General features: G+C 41.2%; 1 protein-coding gene across 1 annotated transcript in view; it reads right to left on the bottom strand.

The window, feature by feature from the left end:
- The window catches only part of ST7 (suppression of tumorigenicity 7), a 143278-nt gene extending 117645 nt beyond the window's left edge, over nt 1-25633 (bottom strand). Inside the window, exon 1 of the mRNA XM_027731059.2 lies at nt 25432-25633. Within this exon, the coding sequence (XP_027586860.1) occupies nt 25432-25582 (151 nt within the window). The 5' untranslated portion in view covers nt 25583-25633. The remainder of the gene's footprint in view (nt 1-25431) is intronic.
- Between the last annotated feature and the right edge of the window lie 269 nt (nt 25634-25902).

The following is a 25902-nucleotide window of genomic DNA, read 5'->3' as shown; positions in this document are numbered from 1 at the left end:
GATCAATATGGCCAAGGCTGAGATGTTGTTTCAGGGAGTCCTTGTATCTCCTCTTCGGGGCTCCTCTATGGTGGCAAGTTCACCATAGAGCAAGATCTTAGGGAGGCGGTGGTCCTTCATCCTTGAGACGTGCCCTGCCCAGCGCAGCTGTGTTCTCAGCAACATGGCCTCGATACTTGTGACTGCTGCTTGTTCTAGAACAGACGTGTTAGTCACATAATCTGACCAGTGAATGTACCCCTATGAGGTTGCGAGCTATGCTGGCGATGGTACATGCCGTTGGCAGGGTCTCCCATGCCAGACAGTTCAAAACCGAAGGGTCAGATATAAGATGTGGTCATGAAGAAGCTCACAAAAAATACAGCCTTTGGTCACCTTTGTACCCCTACATACCAGACCAGCAGATATAAAATACTATTCTCCAAACAGGCAGAATCCAGCCTTTGGATAAAACAGTCTTTAGACACCAAGAGACTCCAGGTATAAGCTATTCTTTTAAAGACATTACAGTTCTTACGGGTAACATGAACCATTCTTTTTCATTCCAATGATGGTTGAAGTTATTTCTGAATAAAGTTTGAAAAAAATTTATAAATTTCTCTTTATTTAGTGGTGCTGCTTAAATGGAAACCAATCACTGCATCTCAAATGACAACTGCTGGTCTCAAGGCATAAAGGTAGTACAAGGAAATGAAGCACTGTCCCACAAAGGTAGGTCCAGTGCAGTTTCCAAATTCCCACTGCTGAGGGAGAGCTCACCAGGAATCTTTCACACATTCTAACTCCTTTGTCCTTTTATTTGTTTGTTTGTTTATTTGTTGCATAGAGTTTACTGTCTTCAAGCTGCCAGCAGGACCTTAGGAAGGCTTCTGAGCTTTCGGTCTCACCTAATTGCTCCTACACTCAAAGAAAAAACATTCTCTTCCCATTTCCATCCCACAACTCCCAAGCCCTCTTTCTACAGCCTGCACAACTGATTAGTAAGCGTTGATAGCAGAGAGCAGTGAGCTTCCCAGCACCTCCTCCACCTCCAGACCCTTCCCCTAGGGTCCAGCAAGAGTTCCAGCACAGCTTTCTATTTAATAGCTTGAGACCCTGCTAGAAGGAGCTGGGTTGTCAAATTTCAAATCTGTGCTCTCTACACAGTACTCAGATGGGCTTCTGCAATAGTAAACATTAACTCTCCCATGTGGCATACTCTTTACACAGACATGACTGAAGCTTTTCAGAAGTCTTCTTCCCTGTGCTCGTATTCCTCACTTCTAGTCCAGACACAGCATTCTTCTGACTGAGATAAGGAACTGAGGCTTGAGGAACAGGGAACAAGCACTTACCCCACGGGGGTCCAGAGATCCCCATCAGTCGCCATCACTCACTCTACCCTCAAAAAACCGCTCACATCATTGCATGCCTTGGAGACCACCCTCACCATCCCAGAGTTGAGTTGGCTATCACAGTTTTTTCAAATCTCTGATTATGTTTTGACAGGGAGCTAAACCAACTATCCATAAGTTGTTCTTATCAACACCCACCTTCACAGGACCCAACAGACACAAAAGTCTTGTCTGAGAATTAATAGGCTAATGAAAGCACTGTGCACTGAATAGTGAAGAACCCAAATGAAATATCACTGAATTGCTGTGTGGCAGCAAACCGCACAATGGACTAGAGTAATTTTCCAGGTCAGCCAAGGTTTTAGCCGCTACAGGGATATACTTGAATATGCAACACAATTTTATCTAAAATCTTCATGAGACTGCAAAGGAGAGCTGTGCTTCAGGGACCCAGTTCTGCTGAAAAGCCAGAGACCTGGCAGTCAAAATGCACTGTAGAGAAAAGACAGTGTCAAGGCAGACTGAGGTGTGAGCACAAGAGAAGAATGTCAGGAGATGGGAGAAGGTTAATGGAATAATATGGCAGGGAGCATCAATCTTCCCTCTCTGTGCAGACACAGCTGCCCGAGCCACATCCTGTGACCGAAGAGAGCATCAACAACAAATCTCTCAACCAGTGTGGCTGTCAGAGGAATTTTCCCACAGTAAAGATCACATTCATTGGTCTGTGTCAGGAACTATATTGTATTGTAACATCCCTGGAATTCCAGCAGACAGAAGAAGAAACATGCAACCTCAGCCATGAACAAACTCCCAGCTAAAGTGATGAGATTTTATATGTGCTGACCACATGGCCAAGCATGGTGATACAAACTCAAATGAAGAACAGAGACTACATCTTAATAAACCTGAAAAAGGGCAGAAACCCCCAAGCATTAGATAAAAACAATTGTCTGAACCTTATGGATGTATATGACCAAAAGAAAAGAAAAAAAAAAAGAAAAAAGAAAAAGAAGAAAAAAGAAACAGAAACACTTAAGATTTGAAGTGTTTTCTTTACCTTTACAATCTCACAGATTTGTCCATGGAAGGGGAACATGGTGATGGCCATGCAGACAACTCTGCAAACGTCACTGTTTTTTGAAATAATAAACTAGTATTTCCAAATATTTTTTCAGGGTTCTGGTTTTTTAAGTTTCCCTAACATGTGGCAAAGCTTATGTCTTTTTAAGAACTAGACTTTTCTTTTTATCTGTAATGGTCACTGTTATTTTTTTGATACATATTTTTCAAGTAATCTTTCTCAGCATTTGTATGAGAACAGGATTTCACAGCCACTCTGGTTTTTCTTTTTTTTGGTCTGGGACCACTCTGTACTTTCTCACAATCTTTACAGCTGGAAAGCTGAAGCCTGCACAAAGAGGAAAGCATAAATTACACTATGACGGGTTTATAAGACTAATTCTAATAAATATCTCTCAGTAGCCTCCTATTCACTGTATCCCTAGAAGAGCAAGAAGGGATTTTTTTGCTGGCAGCATTTTCAACTGCATCAATGTATTTCATGGAAGTGCATAAATTTCAACAACACTTTGCCAGGAAAGCCCAGACAAGCTTGCAGACCATGAGGCACAAGGAGGACCCTGCAGAGCCTTCTGGTAGGGCATTAGATTGGGCTAAGATAGACCAGAGATTTTATCCTATTTCATGACCGGGTGCACTCAGTCTACCTTTTTTCACCTCAGATCACTGTGAGTCAGGCTTCAATCAAAGTTTCTTCCCCCAGAAGACCCTGCCCTGGCCAATTCACCTGACCAGGAGCCAGGCAAGGCAGAAATCAGAGATGTGAAGCAGGTTCCTGTGTCCCAGGATGCAGCCACCAGCACCCACAAACCAGCCCAGTCTGACCCACTTCCCAAAGACACCAAGAGTTTTCTTGCATTGTTTCATGCTGTTTTGTTTGGGTATTCAGGAAGTCCAAAACTCAGCTTAAAGATCTTTTCATTTCCGTGGGACCTTTATACATCCTTTATTTCATTTTATCTACTGCCACTGGATTTTTATTGAGGGAAAAAAAAGTATCACAGAGAGATAGAAATTACAGTCTGGAAAAGGAGCAATGTCCAGTGCTATCAAAACCAGCTATGCCACATGCTCTGCATGTGGTAGATGTATTTTTCTCTCAGTCATCCTTTCATGATTATTAATTGTCCTGTTCTTATTGTTTAAAAAAAAAAAAATTCATGCCTTACCTACACGTATTTATTTTAATACTGATTCAGCTGTGTCACTGAAACACATAAAAACTCACGTGTGTTTTTCAAAAGTTAATTAGGAACCTCTTTATTCAAGTACCACTGGCTTTTCTAGAAAGTCATATCACTTCTGAAACTAGGATTTAGATGCACGATGATATGGAAGGAAATTGAGGACATCTTCATTTTGGAGACATTAACCAGTCCAACAGCTTACCTGTACCCCTGACCCATACCCACATCACATGTTACCAAAGTCTTTTATCATGAATGCTGCAGAGACCAGAGAGGTCTGTGTGTTCATGGATGTTTAAATCACACAAACCATGAAAGTCTGGGATTAAAACCAGAGGTTTAAGGATGATGTCCAAAGGCTAAAAGCACTGAGTACTAAAGCATCTTCTGCAATACTCGCAAAAGTTTCTTCCTGTGTTACACTTCACATAGAACATATCAAATTATGGCTTTCTACTCTCAGACTAACTCCATTCTCTATCACAACCTCAGTACACAACTAAGACTCAAAAGAGTAACATTAAAAAATGTTAAAATTAAAAGTTGAATTAATCTGGTGATGGAGTTCTTGACACTTTATCTGTCGACTCTCCTTTCCTGATCATATTGAGTTGCATCAACTTGCAGAAATACTGAGAAAGCTGTTTAAGCTTTTCCCTCATGCAAGACATGCAGCTGGACTTCTCCTTTGGTCTCCACTAAATGCCTTTACCCAATCCCTCTGCACTTTTCCTTTTCAGCACAAGCACAGAGTATCTAACCCCACCCCCACTTTTTGTTGTGAAACTGGAACATGCCCAACATTTTTTCTCCAGTAGACTATTTATTTTTAAATCCATGGCTAAGAATGCAGCATAACATATTTTAAAACAAATGTTCTTAGTCGTCATTTCCATAATATTTCAACCCCTTCACAGGAAGTATTATTCAGAACAGCATCAACAGTTTTCCTATTAGCAAGTGTCCACAGCTCTTCATTTCAGATATCAGCAATAATAAAAAACTGCTGTAAGAAAAACATGGATAAAGACCGACTATTTGGAGATCTGTCAGGAAGGTACACCACATTTTGGTGACACACAGTTAGTCAGCTACTGAAATGAATGCTTAAATTATGTTGTCTGTATTAAGAGCACAACAGACCTTCTTGATCTTCAAATAAGTAAAGTTTAATATTTAGTAGGTGATAATACAGGTCTAAAACTAAATTGCCTTCCTGAAACAAATTCTCATTCATGCTTGTTCTCCTAAGGAAGGCTTTTTTATCGCAGATGAGGAGAGACAAGGTCTCCTACACATTCATTCCCTGTTACTTCTTAAAAGCACATCATACATGCACAGAAAGTGAGGTTAAATGCCTGGTACTTCTAACAAACTCGTTTGTTCCTCCTTCTTTTTCCACATAGCACTGCTAAATAAAGGTGTATTTTGTGTGAGTGGTGAGGGACAAAAAGATGTCAGGTCTGAAGGATCACGTTAAAATTTTAAGGTTTCGCAAATTATGGTTTTATAAATGCCAAGGCCATGCAGCTATACCACGAGTCTGGGCCAGCAATTTTGGTCATCAACAGGAGATACTCCCTGGTTCCCTGGCTACTGCATTACACTTTAGTACAAAAGTGCACCTGCCATATAATATAAAAGCAGATGAATCTCTCCACTACACTTAAGAATCATGCAGGTAATGAGATACTGCATTGACTAAATGTATCTTACTGTGTGCAGCTCGGGAAAAAATAAATTTCCATTAAATTGCTATATTTCTTCTTTCCTTTAGTTGAATTATTACTTCGGCTTTACTTACTGTCATGATTTTTTATTTTTAGGTTCTTTCTACTCAAACAAGTAGGAATAGGCTGCATGTGAAATGTTATGTTCCTATTTTTCCTACAAAATTATTCCTAAACACACACAACTTAGGCAGAAACCACAAATTCATGATGAAACAGAACACATACTTTTGATTCATGCTGCCATGTACTTTTAGCTATAGAAGCCAGTGAGAAATCAGCTATTGACACCACTGTGAGCAGGTCAGACCATTCAGAGAAAAATGTAACAGGATAATGTCACCTTGGAATTAAAAGAACTAAGTGGTAATCAAAACATGAAATGGTGTAACCTGTATTGTTTTCTCTCAACTCCATTAAAAGGTTAAAGGCCATTATAAATATACTGTTTTCTAAAATGCACTTATCAGAGGCAACATGGAGAGAATGATGGAGCATGTCTGATGTTCAAAAGCTATAGCATTTGCTGTCCCGCTAGCACTGTGGTTTGCTGAGTGTAAAGAACATGATTAGAGAACACAGTGCACCTGAAACTATTTGCAGAAAACAGTATTCATGCCTTTGTGTAGACTTCACACATCCAAAAACCAGACCCTGCTTGAGTACCTGCTGAGGGGAGGACGTTCGTCTCCATGACCATGGAGGTCCCAAGGATACCTATGTTCCACGAAGTAATAAAAGGACATTAAATAAGAAAATTATTCCACTTCCACAGTTACTTTTGCAATTAGATTCTCTCAGAAAACCTGTTTGCAATCGCTGATGAACAGGCTCTCTCACCTCATATTCCTGGCAGAGTCCAGCAGTCTCATAAAACCCAGCCCCTTGGAGGCCTGTATATTTAATACACCCTGGAGAAGGGGTATGGGTGCCACTGTCTTACTTGTACTTACATGGGGCAATCTATCCAAAGAAACTGGCTAAACAAAACAATGTTTCTAGTCAAAAATGCCTCACCTCGAAAAACAGCATAAATCCAACATACCCTACAAGTTGGACCTCATCCCATCCTAGAGCCCCAGGTTTACCCAAAACCCCAAATCCCAAGGTCCATCTTGCCTCTTGTGATTTTTGTCCACTAGGGTAAAAGGCCTTTATGGGATCTCCTATTCCTCTTGCTGTTCATACAGTTCATAGCGCAGAAATCCATCTTGGCTCATAAGTGTGGTTGGTTTCCACCTAACTGGACAAGGACACTTTATAAAGTCAAAGGTCTTGCTGGTAGAAAACAACTGCTGCCCTGCTGTGCCAGAAAATCTCCTCTGGCCCTGGCTGTCCATGAAGTATTATATCTGTGCTGAGACAGAAACGCGAACCAGAACACAGTTTCAACTATCAATGGTTTTCATACATCAGATGGAATTCCTAACTTCATATGGGGATGTATCACATGGCTACAAACATTCCTAAAAGCACTGAGATTCTCACTTATTAGTAAATAACAAAAAAGTTACAGTGATTCCTTACATTTCTGTTTCTGTTCAATGCTGAAGATAAAAAACTATTAACAAACCAACAGCAGAAAGAAGACAAACCTAAAAATGTTAACCTAAAATAGAGTCCTATGTACTAATTCTAGATAGAGAAGCGGTATTTTTCAAACACCTACTGTTTGGAAATCTCTTCTAAGATTATGGACTCTTCCAAGTCCATAAAAGAAGCAAAGAAGCATCAAGTAGTGCATAATTCTTTTATTACTTTAGAGAAAATTAGGAATGGAAAAATTCATCAAATGCCTACATCACACAAATTAGTAAAAACCACAACACACAGTTAAGATCTTGTTATGGGTGAAACATTCCTCTGTATGACTTTATAACGCTGAACTTTTAACATCCACAATTATTTATAATTTCCCAAACTGTAAAACACTTTGTCACCTTGTTGTAAAGATTTTCCAAAGAGTCCATGACCTTGCCAGGGGCAGGGACGCCTTCCACTAGACCACGTTGCTCAAAGCCCCATCCAACCTGGCCTTGAACACTTGCAGGGATGGGGCATCCACAGCTTCTCTGGGCAGCCTATTCCAGTGCCTCACCACACTCAATAACAATGTCTTCCTTATAGCCAATCTAAATTTACCATCTTTCAATTTAAAATCACTGCCCCTTGTCCTGTCACTACAGGCCCTGGTAAAAAGTCTGTCCCCATCTTTCTTATAAGCCCCCTTTATAAGGTCTCCCTGGAGCCTTCTCTTCTCCAGGTTGATCAACCCCAGCACTCTCAGCCTTTCCTCACAAGAGAGGTGTTTTGGCCCCAGAATGAGAAACCAGAAGTGACACCCCAACACATTGCGTTATATGGTCAGACACCGGAAGAGTTTCATTTCCATCTCACAGGTATTAAGTCTCATGCAACATGCACACAAAGAGAGACGCCACATGGTACACAGAGGAGAGCAAACAGTGAGTCTCTCGGGAGGGCAAAGATATGCCCCAGAGCATCACGGCACCATTTTGCTCATATTCAGCCACATCAGTAACTTGAACTCAATGACCTTCCTGTCTGGCACATGCTATCTCCCAAATTCATAAATCTTGACAAAACTATGTAAAAAGAAGCAAGATTCTCAAGCAGTATAAAAAAAACCTGTATAGACAGTTTAGTCCATGGAAATAAATGGATTCGTGACAGCTAAACAAGCAGTGACCAGATTTAGGTTTTCCGCCTGACAAGCTCTCCTTCTCCTTAGTTCAACTAACCATCTTGCTACTTCATCAAACTTTGCAGCCTTTGCCTAGCAGTTTGAACAAGGAAGACATTAAATTCCTCAGGCTTTGCTTTCAATGACTCAAAATCACAGAGTATCTTGAGCTGGAAGGTACCCAAAAGGATCATCAAACCCCTGAAACTGTCATTGCAACAAGCCATGGTTATCCTCAAGTGTCTGCCAGCTTGGCCTGGCTCTCCAAGCAAAAGTGATGCTAGGTTACCTCTTCTGTTTGTTCCAGAGGATGCCAACATCTATTCATATCCGACTTTCAGTGCTCGCCAGGTTGCCCAAGGAGCTCCAGACAGAAGGGCTTGCCACCTTCCACCACCTACAGACCTTCAGAAGAACCTCCAAAGCATGACAAACTAAATCTGACAGGATTTTTAGTATATAATGTTTTCCATTATCAAGAAGAGATATAGAATTAAAGCTTCTGGCCAGTCAATGCCCTTCTGTTTCCATTTACGGTTAAGAATGCAAAAACTTGATGGTAATTTCTTTCCCAAACTCTCTTCAGCCTGTTCCAATTTTGAGACATAATTCAGTCTAGTCAAAATATTTTAAACAATGTGGTTTATTTATAATAGGAAAAGGCATCTTAGTAATCATCAAAATTACTAGAAGTTACTATATTTAAAACACAACGACTGGATTTTCTTCTCTCCCCATACTGAGCAAAAGATTGAGCACAAAATCTGAGCACTGCTGTACACAGCACAACAGAACTGACTCCCTCCATGAACAGAACTGACTCCCTCTGCAGGCAGAGCCAGAAAAACCGAACTTTTTAGGTTTCCCTAACAGCCAAACAAATGTGATATTAGGGACGGCAAAAAATATTGAATAAATAATCTATTTTATGTATCATAGTCCACCTATGAGTACTACCACCTATCCAAAAAAAATGACTGTGGAGGAAGATGTAGCAGTGGTAATACAAATTGTAAGATTAAAAAGCTCAGTATTGCTTAGGTCACATAAGAGTTAAAGGAGAAGGGATACTGTAAGTGTATGTAGAATAAAAAAACAGAATTGCAAAGCAATATATGAGACAAAAAGAGAACTGCACAAGACAACAGGCTTTCACTAAATGTAATTTGCTTGCAGTAGTCAGTATTAAAAGACAAAGTCAAAAACCATCAAAACTCAAAACTGGAATTACAGTAAGACTATCCGTAACAGTATAACAAGGCAAGCCAAGTAGCAAGCTCACGCGTGAAAGTAAACTAGGGATGAAGGAAGGGCAGATCACAGTTGTCACCTGTTTATTAAAAGTTATTTTCTTTGTCTGCTGAATCTGTATCTGGTATTATCTATTCTCAAGAAAAAAAATACACCACCCAAAAAAAAATCCATCCCCAACTCCCCCAAACCAACATTAGAAATGTTCTGAGTGACTCCACCAGAGGTTTATATGTTCTGCGTATTTTCTGGAGCACAATCTGCCTGTACACACAAAACCCTCTACTCTGCTCAAAAATACCAAAAACACATTAAACCCCTTGTTTTACAGTGTGGTGGTTTGACCCTGGTTGGATGCCAGGCACCCACCAAAGCCACTCTATCAATCCCCTCCACAAATGGACAGTGGAGAGAACATAATGAAAAGTTCACAAGCTGATAAAAGGACCAGGAGAGATCACTCACCAACTACCATCATGGGCAAAACAGACTCAACTTGAGGATATTAATTGAACTTACTACTAACAAAATCAGAACAAAATAATGAGAAGTAAAGTAAGTCTTAGAAACAACTTCCCTCCACCTGTCTCTCTTTCCTGGGCTTTACCTCCTCCTCCCCCAGCGGTGCTGGGAGACAGGGAATGGGGGTTACGGTCAGTTCATCACAGGCTGTTTCTGCCACTGCTCAGAGACAGGAGCTGGCTGGCATTGGCTCTACTGGACATGGGGGAAGCTTCTACCAGCTTCTCATAGAATCATAGAATAGACTGGGTTGGAAAAGACCTCCAAGATCATCAAGTCCAACCCCTGATCTGACTCCAATTACTATATCATGGCACTAAGGGCCACGTCCAATCTCTTTTTAAAAACCTACAGGGATGGTGAATCCACCATCTCTCTGGGTAGGCCGTTCCAATGCCTGATAACCCTCTCTGTAAAGAATTTCTTCCTAACATCTAACCTAAACCTCCCCTGGCAGAGCTTGAGCCCATGTCCCCTTGTCCTATTGTTGGTTGCCTGGGAGAAGAGACCAACCCCCACCTGGCTACAACCTCCCTTCAGGTAGTTGAAGAGAGTGATGAGGTCGCCTCTAAGCCTTCTCTTCTCCAGACTAAACAACCCCAGCTCCTTCAGAAGCCACCCCTGTACACCCCCCACTACCAAAACCTGGCCACACTAACCCAATACATACAGATAACAGGAAACTGCTGGATGATTTCCAGGCTAAACTGAAGAAGTTTTCAACAACTGTCATTACAGTAAAAATGTCAAGATTTTGCCTCTACTAAGATTTTACAGCAGTACTGCAAATGGGTGTTAATTATTCTGCATGAGGATCAAAGAGAGGAAAGTCGCCATTTTGGTGACACAGCTTCTTGGTAATCTGGATGCCAGACTCCAGCTCACTAAGCGTTGTTGTCTACTCTCTAAGCATCGTGGCCCACTCTCTGATAAAACACACTGAACTCCTATCTGATGACTGGAACGGAACTTTCATGACAATTATTTATTTTCAATCAAATTACCTTTCCCAGGAAAGTAGACAGACTAGTTCCAAGCATGAAGAGAGGAAATTAAAATAAATGCTAGCAATTATGCAACGCCTTTTATGTTTTCTGTGATAGCTCCTTGAGGGTTTCCCAGAGGATGCTAGTATGGAAACAAAAGCTGCTATGTTCTCACTCTCCCCACACAGCTAGATGTTAAAAGCTTTTTACCTAAATTTGGTTTTAAAATTGTCAATAGAAAGTGACACATGAATTTTGAATTCTTTCCATTATCATTGCCTCCATGTATCACAAATTTGGGAAGGGGCTGTGGTGACAGGGCTTAAGCAAGAAAAAAGTGAATTCAAATGCAACTGCAGGAAGAGTGTGTGAGAAAGTTATCATCTCCTCACAGGCAGACTTCGGAAGGTCAAGGGTGGAACCTTGCCATACAGCTACATCAGTTGCAGGATGTCCCTAAAACTTTATTACTTACCTATCACAACTGTGTGCAACTTAAGACTTCCCCTCTGGGGGTAACTTGATGCAATACAATGACAATTTAGGGTGTCCATTTGCACCTGTAGGGGCTCCACTCACAAATTTGCTGCATGAGGCTGTGTCTGTGTGTGCATGTCTGCTGTTGGAAACTGATGATCCTTCACTAGGTCTCCGACACGCAGTCAGACCTGCGTTTTGGTCAGACTTTGTTTCCCACATGCTGCAGCTGCCTCTCGTCTCTGCATTACTCCCGTGTCTTTCACAGGATGCCCTCTAGTGCAAGAATTATACTTTTCCACTCCTGCCACATTACAGAGTATCAAATACAAAATCTACCTTATGGCAGCTTAAGAAAGACACGGGGCAGGGCTGGCTCAAGCGCTAAGGAAAGGACTGGAAGGGAACTAGCAAAGACAAGGGGAAAAAACCCCTACAAACCCACAGCACAGAACAAAAGTCTAATCTCACTGTTCCCATCTGAATAGCGACGACTAGGAAATCAAAGTGACTCAAATGCAAGTGCATTGGCTTCTAGTAAACTTTTCTGCATGATAAACACCTCGTGAATCGAAACTACAATTTCAAATTCAAAGAATCCTCTCTACTAAACTTAAACTGCAACATGCCAAACCGTAATATTAACTGTCTGTAAGTAAATATGCCATTTATTTTGTTCACTATAAATTAAGAATAGAATTCAAAAATCAGATGTTTTCCATCTACTGCCATGCAGTGCTGGTGATCGCCAGACCAGAGGGACCCACATTTAAAGAAAAACATTGAAGACCCAAGCCAGTCAATGTTCATCTTGCTGAACTACAGCATTCACAGAAAGCAAACACTGTAACCAGATTTGTTTAAACTGGTATGCATTTTTAGTTTATTATTATTTTATGGTGTTCTCACATCTCCCATTAATATTAACTTTTATTCCAAACTGATAGCATAACTTCCTGCAAAAGCAATAACTACAATGTACAGAATTACACTAGCATACGAGTAAAAAAATACTGTGCCATCCCAGATGCACATAATATACTGTATATCCAAAATTTAATGCTTTTCTTTCAGTTAGAAAAGCATTTTTCATTTATTACTAAGCTTATTATAAAGAGTATATAAATAAGTACAGGTTAATAAGTAAATTAATGGCTGACTGAAGCATCTAGGTGATGAAATACCCCAGGTGCTTCTGAAAACATTGCCCTGTAAATAGAATTCCAGTCTGCATGTTCAAAATACATATCCCAAAGAAACTAATGTTACAAATTGGAACAGAAAATATACTTTTTAATACGAATTTATTTTCACCCTAAAGACCAAAAGCAAATAAAATCTGCCTTCTATATACAAATAAAAACACATACTGAGACCTGCAGAGCTGACCCTGAACCAGAGACCTACTCCAGAATGCCATGGGGTTTTAACTCTTATACAGGCAGAGAGTTTTTGAGTTTTTGAGGGGCTGAGCCCAGGACCCCACAGCCGCAGACTGCGCTTGTGAGGGAACAATGGCCCCCACGGACACCATTGGCCTCCTTCTGAAACAAGTTTCTGAAACAAAGGCTTCATAAAATGTCATCGTTCCCAGCATCTTTCCCCCTTAAATGCTTCTCTTACATTAGATTAGTAAAGGAAAAGAAACATGAAGTTAAACAAGAGATTTTGGTTGGCAGGCCTCTCGTTATTCATTTACCATTTATTATTGATTTTTGTGCCCATGCAGAAGGATCACACATGCACTGGAAAGAGGACGGTGGCAATGTACAGAGGGCTGTGTATGCCAGGGAGCTTGTGGCCAGAGCAGCACTCTGTGGGCTCTCTGTGGCTGGTTTGGGGATTGTTGATTGTTTTTTTTAAACTAAGAAAGTCTCCAGTGTTCACCCTGGGCTAAACCACAAATTCCAGCACTAAGGGTCCACTGCCAAGATGCAAAGGGGTCATTACTCAGAGTGGAAGAGCTGAGAGAGATCTTCAGTGATTCCCAGGGTGGCAGCTGTCCTCCCTCGGTTGACCCAATGAACCAAGATGGGTCAGCATTTACAGCTACTGAGCCACCTTACAATGACCAAGGGGTGGCTGGTCTCACCTACATCAACAAACATGGTCCATCACAGCCCCGCAGCAAATGAAGAGCGTGGCAGCACACAAACCCACACACTGTTGCCATCCGGCAACAGGAACTCCAGCGCATCTAGGGAAGAATGGATTTTTAAGGAAGATATTGTAGGGTATTTACTTCAAGTCTGTATTACCAGCTCACCTAAGGAAATTAGCAAATGATGCTGATTAGTCCTGCACGTCACTGACTCTACACCCCAACTGATAGAGTTGTAGCCTCAAACACAAGGGGGGCAGCATTGTATTTTATTACATATATATTACTACTCTATATTATATAGAACAGATAACAATACATTTTGTATATATTATATAACATCTATTTTATACATTACTGTATATATTATTCAGAAACCTCAGTAAAACCAATCGCCCAATAAGGATATTGTTCCATAACCAGTCATTGTCAGTTTGAATGTGGCCTGCAGAAAAATCGGGATTTTTAGATCTAACTGACTTTTAAAAGACAGTAGAATAGTATTTGAAGCAAAATTTTCAGCTGAGGGATTTATTAATTAGCGGGTTTGGCTTATATTGTGTAAAATTTGTCATACTGTCAGGAAGCTTACGATACTTTGTAAAACTGAAAATTTATATTGCAACTTCAAGAACTGAAAAACGTGTGGGAAGATACCTGATTAAAATGCTTTAAACGTAAAAGCAGCTGAGAAACTCTGTAGATTAGGTTCAGACAAGTTAACTTTTTTTTAACACTAAATACCTTTATTTAATGCTTTCTTACCTGCACTGCTATCAGTTCTCAGTTTCTTGATACCTATCATGTTCCAAATCCAGGAAGGCAGCAAATGTGCAGACTTATTTCAGATTGCTGGGGGATGTATGAGAGTCATTCACACTACATACCCTCTTCTATCAGGACCAACGTCAAAAAACTCTCAGGGCAACAGTCATTACCTTAGAGTGAGTAGGAGCTTTGCCAACTCTTTCAAGGAGGCCTGAACTGCAATGCGGACTTTCTCAAAATAATCATGGAAAGCTAAATTGCATTTCTACCTCACAGACACCAATTTATCAGCTAAGGATTTAAAATAAAGCAGCATCAGCCCTGTACAAGTAACACCCACAAGATTTGGGATGTTCAAAGATTCCCCTCTGCTTTGGTGAGGACAAAAGGTACAGAAATAAAATTGTATCTGCAAAAAGTCAAACTAAGATATATCTTGAGCTGTATAAAAACAGTTAATATACATCAAAATACTTGCCACTGGCTGCCGCAAGAGAGGAGCCCCGAAGAAAAGATTCAAGGACTCCCTGAAACAACATCTCAGCCTTGGCCATATTGATCACCATAACTGGTCTACTCTGGCCTCCAGTCGGGAGGCCTGGAGACACACCATCTATAACGCAGCTGTCTCCTTTGAGAACACACGCAGGATCACTCTCGAGGAGAAAAGGTAACGCAGAAAGAACCGCGTTCTGCAGAATATATCATCTAAAGAGTCTCTCTGCTGTGCCTTTTGCAATCAGATATGTCTATCTCGTATTGGCCTCATAAGTCACCAACGTGCCTGTAGCAAATGTGGATAGAGCCTTCCCAAATCTTCGTTCGCGAAGCCCAGACATGATGATTATGATGACATCAAAATAAATCCAACAAACCAATAAGACTATTTCAACAAAATAAATAAGGAGACAGCAAGGTAAGAAAGAGGATACAGCAGTCCCCAAACCAAAGTGAATATTTATTTCATTTTTGAATGGGAACAAAACTGCTGAATGTGGAGAAAAAAATAATAAAAGGTCAAGGAAAGAGATACTGTGACAGGAGAAACAGATATAATTCAAAGAACTTAACATGTCCGAGATATGGTTGAGTGTAAGATTAAGAGAATATACAGAAACCATCTCGCTGAAAGAAATGGCATTTGAAAAAACAAGCCCAGTACCAAGACGGTTTTAATAAACAGATGAAACTCCCCAAATTATGCCAGAATACTTCATACTTCTGTACTTAATATGCAGACTGAAGCTACGGCCTTATGACGAGGCAGTAATATGTGAAACTTCAGTATTTTAAAGATAACAATAAGTGAAGCAAAGGAGGTACCTGAAAAATAGGATAAAATGCAAAATAAATAAATCATGCCAGACCAATCAGATGTGCTTCTTTATTAAAAGTATTCAGTTCTCTTACCAAGAAAAATGAGTAGCTCTAAACTGTCTGGATTTCAGTGAAGTACTGAGAGTGCCAGAGAAAGATAGTTAAAATAGGGGACATGGGGAAGAGAGAGAGCACTCATCTGGGAGTGCTGGACTGTGAGGACAGCTCATGGATCTGCCAACTGAGTATTTCTATTACCAAAACCAGGAGGTGCAGAAGGCTCCTGGTATGAGCTGCCAGAGATGTCACATCAAAGTTAATGGAATAAAAGGCAAGGGACCAGCAAGGAGAAATATTTCCAGTGAAAGATAAGAAGGACTAATTACACTGTATGAGGCAGTTAAAGAAGCCTTACCTTGTCGTAGGATGTACAACACTGGTTACTCAATTATGATACGGACAGAAAACTGAAGGAGTATTACCAGCAGAATCAAGGACATGCAGCCATTTTAGGAGAGCAGGCTAAGACAGCCCAACTGACTCAATCTCATAAGGGAAGGACAAGAAGGAAAAATCCCACAAGTGCACTGGGAACCAGTCCTCATGGCAGCAGTGCTGGTTACAAAGGTAAAGAAGAGAGCCGTCCTGAGCACAAATGCATGCAAGCCAGCCACAAACACATCTAAGCTGGAATGAGAGCAAGGTTTCTATCCACCAGAGCTATCAGGTTCTGGAAAAAGTCTTTCACTGCAGCAGTTTATGGGAAGATAATGTAAAATAAGACTCAGGACTGGAGTCAGGGACCCAGAGAGGTCTGTACGCCTCTCTAGTGTCACAGAGTACAGTCCCTACATACTCCTCACAGGAGGACATCAAGCATGAAAACTCCAGTTTTCTCAGAACCACTGACAAGATGCCCTCAAAGTGTAACACAGGCCACACCCTTGTGGCCAGGTCTGGGGAAGTCCTGTGGTCCACCTTCGGAAATCCCGGAGCTAATGAGAGCTCCTTGAGACTAGTGTTCCCCACAAGACTATGTGGTTGTTGGGGCGGCTACTAGCACAGCTGTGATCAGCACTTTTAAATCCCAGACTCCTGACAAGGATTTCTGGGAATATGTAGGACAATATTTACTACTACAGAGTCTGTTGTGCTTGTATCAACCCTTCTGTGTCCTGACCCAATGAGCTGGACAGACAGACACAGGGACCAGAAGGCACTTTTATAACAATGCGGCACAATACAGGAGCCTACTCTGAGCAGGCAGATAAATCCGTAAAGTCAAGCGCAATTGAGAAGACACTTCAGCAGTAGTTGTGCATCAGTGCAGCCCTGCACTAGACTTCCTCAGCTTCTTCTCTCCACAGGGAGGAGAATTCATCAGCTCAGCTGTAGCATACTGCTGCTGCACAAAGTCAGCTTCTGCTCAAGAAGTGCCCTGAGTTTCACCCAGGGGACTCTCTGTCCCCTTGTCCCCTGCACAGGGTATGGTAGGCCAGCTGCAAGCCTTCTCCTGACGGGGTCTAGTTTAACCTTCTCTCTGAAAACTGACGAAGCGACTAGTCTGGGACTCTAAGCTGAGCTTTGTGTAAAACATACACTGCTGTCAAGTTCATTCCAGAATTAAAAATAGCAAGAGAAATTTCACATGGAAGATTAAGTTTACTAGTGGATCATATAACCTTGCTTCAGACCGAGCCACACTGTAAAAAATTTTCAGTCCTCAGCATAAAACATACAGGACGAGTCATGAAAACATTCAGTTATGTGAAGTTCAACATCTATGATGCTTTCAGCTTACACGTTTATTTTCTTGAGAAATAAATGGCAGCGTTATGAAATAAGACGACGATGATAACATTTCTTGTACTTTAAATCTGATATCTGTCTTGCCACTGAGCACAAGACTCTGTATATCAGCCTACCAGGCCTGACATTTAATAAGCCAAGTTTATTTCTAGAAAGTGAGTTGGAAATTAAATCTCATGGTTGCAGCTGGCACACTGTGCAGTACAGGAATCTTAATGATGATTGCATTTCATTTTTGCCCTGTAACTTTCATCCTTCTAATCGATATATTTAAGTGTACCTAATAACTTAAGCATTGAGTCTACCACAGTGACAAATCTCCAGTTTATGCTTCACAATAATAAATCTTTGTCTTCTCTCAGCAGCTGGCGAGGTTTGATTTGGACTTTGAATTTAGGCCTTCTCCTCAGGCTTAACAGTAACAACTTGTTTGTTCTGTCTGCTGAAAGCGTGACATTAACTCTTGTCTTTAAATGCATTAACATTGCTTAAGCTTAGTGTTCTCGGTGTTAAAACTGATTGCCCTTCTGCAGTGCCTGACTAAGCCACACAAAAAATCCAATTAGCCTGTGTTGGGATTTTACAAAGCAACTTTCACTCATTTGTATTTACACAGCATCACTGGTCCACATGTCACTTCACAGACACGAGGACAAGCTGGAGTTTATAACACAATCTTTCAATAGATGCCTCCAGTGCCACAAAAAGCTAATTTAAAAACAGGTGGAAGGGGCCTTCAGATGTCCCCTTTGATAGTAACATCCCCACAAGCATCTCACAGTCCAGCCACGGGACCAGGTTTGGTGTTATCCTCAACTCTTTGACAAATGCCCTAAGTATGTTCCTGAAGTAGCTCCGGTAAAAAAAGGCAAAATTTAGATGTGACCATCAAATCACAAAAGGGAAAACTGCTTTTGGACTGAAGCAACTGGGGATTCTATCCCCAGTATTGCTACAGGCTTCCTGCACTACTTTAGTATACTACTTAGGCCCAAGTCATTGAGAATTCATGCATATTAACTACCTCTGCAATAAAGCCCTGGATGTGAGCAGTAAAGCCCTGGACCTCTGCTTGCAAAACAAACCAAGCCGTTGAACATTTGAAGGATAAGGGTCTAACTTCCCTATGGCTTAGTTCTCCTTTTACAGTTCAACAGAATTCTCAGTTGTATTCAACATACTAATGGGTATGTGGAGCAGGGCCTTATTTTGCTAAGTATAAAATATCTTTTTAAACAACTAGCCTCATTATAAAAAAACTGAATCCTGCTGCATAAAAGACTGCACCTTCATCAACTTCTGACAGTAGTGTTCATTTCTGCAGATTTTAGTCCAAAAGAAACTGGCCAACCTAAGTCACCACTTAAGTGGTTTTATTTGCTTTATCAGTTGCCAAGAAGACAAATAACTCCCTCAAGCACAGAGCTTGCCAGCTGACTGAACGACACACAGAAACCTTGGACTCGGTGAGGATTGCTCTCTGGCACGTGCACAGAAGTCCTGGCACATCTGGGGTCTATCGGAGCCTCTGTGCTTGCACAACACACCTGCACACCATCAGCAAGCATTTCCAACTGGGTGTGGGGTTTTCTAAACCTCAACATGATACTGTTTTAACTAGTCAGGTCTCCTATTTATCATGAGCCATTAGATTTCACTCCCAGTTCTCCCACTGTCAAGCCTGGCAATCCTCATCACACTGACAGTTTTAATACCACAAGAGCCAAAGCCCTTGCCATCACAGTTGGGTCCCAAACCACATCTTCAAAAATCTCCTCTAAAAAAAAATTAGCATGTACATTCCTCTGGGTTCAATTTGCTGCCACCCCTTTTTTAAGATTAGTCCCCTATAATTAAAGGCTACTTTAGTACCTGCTATTTTCTTCCTACAATATAGTTTGCAGCATAAGCAACCACCTCTCTATTAAAGTGAGGGCACTGCATGCAGCACGTTCTGCAGCCAGGCTGCTTCTTCAGATCACAGATGATTTGGGCCCCAATTCTGCCTGCTGTAACAGGCATTTTAACTCCAAATATTTAGGAAGCTCACTATATATTTGTCAACTAGATTAAAGCTCCTACACCTCCTTAGCTACTGTCAAGTAGCTTCCGTGGCTTCTCTGTGATTAGATTAACAGCTTGAGCTTCCTTAGGCTAGCAGTGTGTTATTGCTAGACTCTCCACAGAGAATCCATTTTAAAACACAGATATGTCATTCCCTCCAAAATCTCTGTTTTATCCAACATCATCTTCCCAATTCCTGCCAGGTGCTGCTCTCAGGCATGCATCATGTCCTTCTGTTTTTCACTTAATGTAGAGCTTTGGCACAGAATTATGTGTTTTCCTCTCTCTTTTCAGTCGTTCAGGCACTGACACCACTTAGAACTTCTTTTGTCTTTCACAAATGCAAATTTATGATCTAGATTTTTGCATTTCTCTGTTTACAAAACAACCACACAAAAAATATCTATTTTAAGTTTTTCCTTTAATTTAGAATGGTGGTATTTATGCAGCCTCAGACAATTAGGACCTATAACCCCTGTGAACAACAGGGGGGGCTTATGTTCTTTCAGGCTAAATTTATCCAGGCAGTCACTGGATGCTTTGGGAAAATCCTACTGCATATATGCAGTTTTAGCAGCATTTCCGTAGATTTTCATCAGCACAGAGGACATTAGACTTCAGTTAGAAACTGGCAGCACAGTTCCATGGTTGCCTATTGGTCAGTATTACAGTAAGCTCACTCAAGATGTTATCAAATATTATTTCGAAGGTTCTGGCTTACATATTTCCCGTGAAATAATGGCTGCAAATCTTCTAGAGCTTTTGCAGTAATAAAGTCAATTTCTTAAAGAAGCAGTTTTTGAAAACCTTGCATTTCCCACAGATCTCATTCCGTTTTTGGCATTTGATGCTGACTGAAAAATTAAGCTCAATCAAAAAGTCAAACTGGTGAAGAAATGTCAACATTCATAGAAACAAGTATCATTGTACAGCTGCATCCATCAGGAATTGATCAATCAAGTTTTGATAGGGTTTTTCCCCCAAGAACACCCAGTTTAATCTATAAAGACTTTTGCCAAAAATAACACGCTACTTTCATGCCCATCGTAAATTTTTTCCATAAAAAATGTAAAGGAGAATTTCCCAGTGTACCATGATGAAAATACATGTGCTATAGCCAGGTAGCAACTAATTTTTTTCCAAAACCCAAAAAGACAGAGCAAAGAAACCTCTAACATTCAAAACCTGTCTGGAGGCTCAGCAGTCACTATGAATGCTTTGCGGTGCTTTAACTGATACAACTGAAGAGAGAGCTTAACAGTAAAGAAAACACTGTTTACTTTAATTCCACTAAGACAGCTGAAAATAAGATCAGTATTTAGGAAATATTTTATTTACATTCTAAGAAATGTAAAAATTAATGCAAGTGATTTCCAGTCTGTGAGTAAACTATCTATCTATAATCGATTCTGTGAAATCTATATGCAGAATTAATGCTGACCTTGACGGAAATGGTCACGCATTTGAAATTTTACTTTCAACAGCCAAGTTCTTAAAAAAAAACCCTAAATCTATACTTGCAAGGAGCTAAGAGTTCTTCCATTTCCTTTGGTGGCATAGCAGTTTTGCTCCAGGTTTTCTGTCAACTCACAGCCACCACCACACTCACGTCTGTAGCTCACACAGCAGATGCTTACAGGGAAATCCATCACAGTGATGGCAGATGGCTTTGAAGAAGGGCCAAGCAACTACCTGTAAGTCTGCAAACTTAAAACTAACTGTCCTTCAGTTTTTCTCAGAACAAAGAATCTCACTCTTTTTTAATCCATTTGAAACTCCCTGGCCTTTGTCAGGTTAATGTTTTCCAACCCTCATGATTAACTTCTCAAGCTTAAATTTATGAAGGGGAACAATACCTCCTGACCAGCTGTCAACCCCCCAGGCGCCCAGTCCCCAAAAAATACTTCTGCCCTAAGGGTGGTTTATCACCGTAGCTCTGCACACATGCAGCTTCAGATTGCCAAATATCAGCAGTTGGAAAAAAGTGACCATTAGTTAAATTTTAATAATAGATAAATGTTTCATGCTGCTACTTGAATTTGAGACCATGGGAATGAAAAGGTACTTTTTTTCTCACATTGCAACTTGTCAGGGCACATTGCACCAGTGCCCAGTATAGATCTGCAGGGTCAGGAAGCCCAGAAAGGGAAGACTATAGAGATGAGATGAGATGAGCTTCACTGACAGCAGCCACCACCCTAAGACAGCACAGCCCAAACAGGAGAGGCAGGCTACATCTCTTCATCTCCCACAGTATTTCTGCTTATGGATTCACACCCAGTTTTCTTGCACGGTTTAATACAAGATAATTTCATAAAGCAAGGGTTCAGTGAGATGGGAGTTTCCTAAGTGCTCTGCTTACCAATGTGCACACCGGTGAACATATTTGAGGTGGGCCAGATCACCATATCATCAGGTTGTCTAGAAAAAACTCTCCGTTTTGTGTCTTCAGAGAGACTCTCGGATGAAGAGAAAGTGTTGTTATCCTAATTTTACAGGACTTTGAACATGTCTGCTCTGCCCCCCTGCCCATGCATGCAACAAACCACAGGGGTGAGTAGGGACCTGGCAATGGCCAGTGATGCCAGCCCTGCTCCACACCAGCCTCTTCCCTCTCTAGATGGCAGCACCATGCACAGTGTTTCAGGTGATGGGCTTTAAGAGAAGCCTATTACGTGGTCACAAATTCCACATTAATTAAAATTCTAGGTAATTACTTGAGCAGGCATTATTTTCAGTCAGTCATAATAATAATTAAAAAAAAATCGTAACGAAGAAAGACAGCTGTTTCTCAGAACACAACTTTGTCCCAGCCAACAGCTCCTCACCAAGGTGACGTGGTCTTCCTCCTCCAGCCGCAGTTATCTCGGGCTTGCTGACCTTGGGGACCTGGCAGGACGTTACTTGCTACATTCTGCAGGTTTCTAACCTTCTCATCACTGGAGTTTCAGCTGGTAATACCACAGGGCCTTGCTCCAGCACAGATGAAGTGGGATGTTCCTCAGAAAGGTAATAACAGGCACCGACAGAGTCAGACCCAACCCACAGCTCATACCCGTATACTTATTTTTCACACTTTTAGGACATCAGTTTTCCTGATCTCTCTACCCTCAGCAACCCAGAGGTTTCTTCCTGGCTGCCTTGTCACAAGCCAGTTGCATTTAATGCTCTGGTCATTAAATCTGTTTTTCTGTTGCACTTTGAAAGGATAAATAAAATAATCGGAAACTGCTTAACTTCTAGGACTCTTTCCTTCTTAGGATATGACTAGAAACCCCTACTGTTATGTCAGGAAAAACAAGCTGGGTAGCACATTTTTAGAAGAGGTGTGTCTTAGTTCAGATTAGTATGGCATTCAGATATCATGCAAGTGCCAACAAGGAGGAAAATACAGCATGTTATATAAAATAATCATGTTTAATTATTTTGGAATAAGATTAAAACATCTGCTTCCTCAACTGCTTATTCTGTATTTAATATTTTAGCCTGGTATATTAAGTGTCCTCTCTTGCTTCCTGGCTAATGGTCTGGTACAGTTACAACAGCTCAAACTCTCCTATTCATAAAAGGCATCAAGCTTAAAAAAAAAAGAAAAAAACTCACCTATGAAACACCACAGTTAGATTAACATTAATATTTTTATATTACAGACTAGATTTCCCTTTGGTTGTATCACAGTAATGTATTCCACTGAGGATACTGAAATTATGCTTGGCCAAACCACGAGGACTTTCAAGCCTGGAAAGCCACAGTAACAGACAGGATGACCAACTTGCACTACCACAGCCACCAAATGCTCAGGGCGAGCACACCTGTACAACATCAAAAGAGGGGAAAAAAGGCCCCACACTTCATCTTAGTAAAACTTTCTGATACAAGTGACCACTGGCCTATTTGGTGAAATCATCTGCAAGGACTCTGACTGCTGATGGTGCACAACCTGCTGCCCTGTCCTTGTCAAGCAACAATTTAAGGCTGCATGAACACTAGTCTCCTATTTCATCATCAGATTTGAAGACTTGCAGACATGGGAAACCCAGAGGTTCCTCTAGCAGCTGATTCACAGTTTGCTAAAAATTAATACCAGATTATGGCAAAATTGAGTTTGCCCTCTGTTTCCAGTCATTAATTCTTATCATTCTTTTAATGATTAAAAGGCCATTTCTTTCTCCCCCATAACAATACCTCCTTACTGTAATCTAGTCACGTCCCAAGTAAAATCTTTTATTCTGATGCTCCTCCTAGCCTTTGAATCATTTTTCTACTATCTTCTCTAGTCTTTCCACTTCCTTTTAAGAACACTGACATTAGACATGGAAAAACAAAATCACACAGCAGTAGGAAGCAACCAGGTCCCTTAGGCAGGTGCTTTCCTGTACATGCCACACTAGTCCTTCATATCACATCAGCCTACTCTGGGCTCAGTTTAAGGTGTCTGTTCTAAATATCTAAAACCTTCCTAAATCACTATTTCAAGAGGTGCAAATCATACCTGTGGAACTGCATTTTTCTCACTGGCTGCCTAAGCCTGCCTCTGGTGGTACTGAAAACCAGTTTGTTTGACCTCAACTCACCACCAGATCCAGCTTGTTCTGGGAAAATGCCCAGTCATTGTTTTTATCACCTTATTATTTCTTTATGTCACACAGAAGTTTTAATAGCAACATTTACACATTTATTTTCACATCACTGAGATATATTTGATATCACATAGCCAGCTGCTGTGCTACCTTATGAGCAACCTTAAACTAATGACAATAATAACTTATTGTAATCAACTGGGAGGGGGGAATTCACAATAAATCAAATAGTTTTTAATCCGTTCAAAAAACCTTTGAAAAACTAAACAAAACAAAAAACCCATCGTGTTATTGCCACTGCTGTTTTTTTAATAAACCCCATTTAGGAACAGATGATGCATAAAGACCATACTGTGCCTATTGTTCTCCCCTGGTAACTCATTTTCATCAGGCACTTTGGGGCTTACACTGGTAATTTTTTCAGTCTTTTTAACCTCCTCAAAGATTTCATACTGTCATTTTACTTGCATTTTGAGACATTTCAGTAAACTCCAAGATGACTCAGCTGAAGACAGCCGGAGTAACATTTCAAATGAGAAAGTGCATCAAGAATTAGTTTGCTCAAATTCAGGAAGAAATCAGAGGGGGCTGATTAGGTCTCAGATGGATGCCAATCATTTTCAATAGTGAAAATGATGAGATACAGCAATTCTGACATTTTTGCTTGACAACCATTGCCTGCAACGTTTACCTGGGACATACACATTACATAAATTATTAAGACTCAAGCAACAAGAATTACATCCTGTTCTAAACAGCATGTGGCAATATCAAAAGAAACAGGATATTGTTCAAAGACATACTATGAAAAACTGACCCAAACTGTATTTAACGGTTGTTTATAACTGCCTTTACACTTAAAGTGAAAATTGCAGTATGCTGAATTTTCTTTTTTTTTTTTTTAATTCTTCTTTGATGATGGATTTGCCAAAGGCTTATCAAATGAGAACAAGCCAGGTGGGTGAAAACTGCTCAGATAACATTCAACTTCCCAGCAGCAGGGATGCCACATGGGTTACATCGCATCTTCCCTCAAAAAAAATAGCCTTCTCCAGCATGAGGGGACGGAAGTTAAATGAAAAAGTAGATAGGTAGGAAAAACGAGCAATTTCAAGATAAAGACATAACAGCCCAATCCAGACCGGGTAACACTACATAAGTTACTGCTGATTCAGTACAGTAGTGGTACACTACCTTAGCGAGTCTAAACAGCCAAAGTCCATTGCAACAGAGATAATCTCCGAGTAAACTTGCACTCTTATTATTTACTATCATCCAGGAGAAGCAGCTGAGATCTAATTTTTATCAGAAACACAATAAAAGTTTTAGCTCTGTTTGAAAAAATAAATGCTTGGGTACAAGGTACGTAGTATAAACAGCGTAAGCCACTACTAGAAAACCCGAGGGGGCAGTGGCGGGCGCTCCCCCACCGACAGCCCGCGCCCCTTCCCCTGTCCCCAGGCTGAGCCGCCCCCCGCGGGAAGGGGAAGGGGCGGCGGGCACATGATCGCAGCCTACCTGTGGTTAAATTGTCATTGATCTTCAGCGGCACCCTTAAGATGTAGACGAGGAAGAGCATGATGAAGAACCACAGCGTCCAGAGATAAGTCCAGGACCAGACGATGCAAGACTTGAGCTGTTCCAAAAAGCCCATCCCAGCTTCAGCCATGTTTTTTGGAGAGAAAAGGAAAAAAAGAAAGGAAAAAAAAAAAAAAGAAAAAAAAGAAGGAGACGGGGGAGGGGGGCGGGGGGAGAATCCAACCCAAACGCTGCTCTCTGCTGCCACAAGCTCTCAGCGTGTGTTTGTGGGATGGCTCACGCCTCTCTCCCTCCCCGGGCCGGCTCTCCCCCGCCCCGCCGGGCGCTGCGGGTCCCCGCGGGAGGCTAACGGCCCTTCCCGCCGCCGGCCCTCGGCCGGGGCTGCCCCGCTAAAATGGACTCCTGCGAGCTCCCCCCCGGCCGAGCGGGTGGGGACGTGCTGCGGTGGCG

This window comes from Pipra filicauda, unplaced genomic scaffold (genome assembly GCF_003945595.2).
Source record: "Pipra filicauda isolate LSUMZ 115617 unplaced genomic scaffold, ASM394559v2 scaffold210_size2929891_pilon, whole genome shotgun sequence".
NCBI classification, from domain to species: Eukaryota; Metazoa; Chordata; class Aves; order Passeriformes; family Pipridae; genus Pipra; species Pipra filicauda.
The sequence above is the reverse complement of the archived record's forward strand: the minus strand, read 5'-3'. Positions and strand labels throughout refer to the sequence as shown.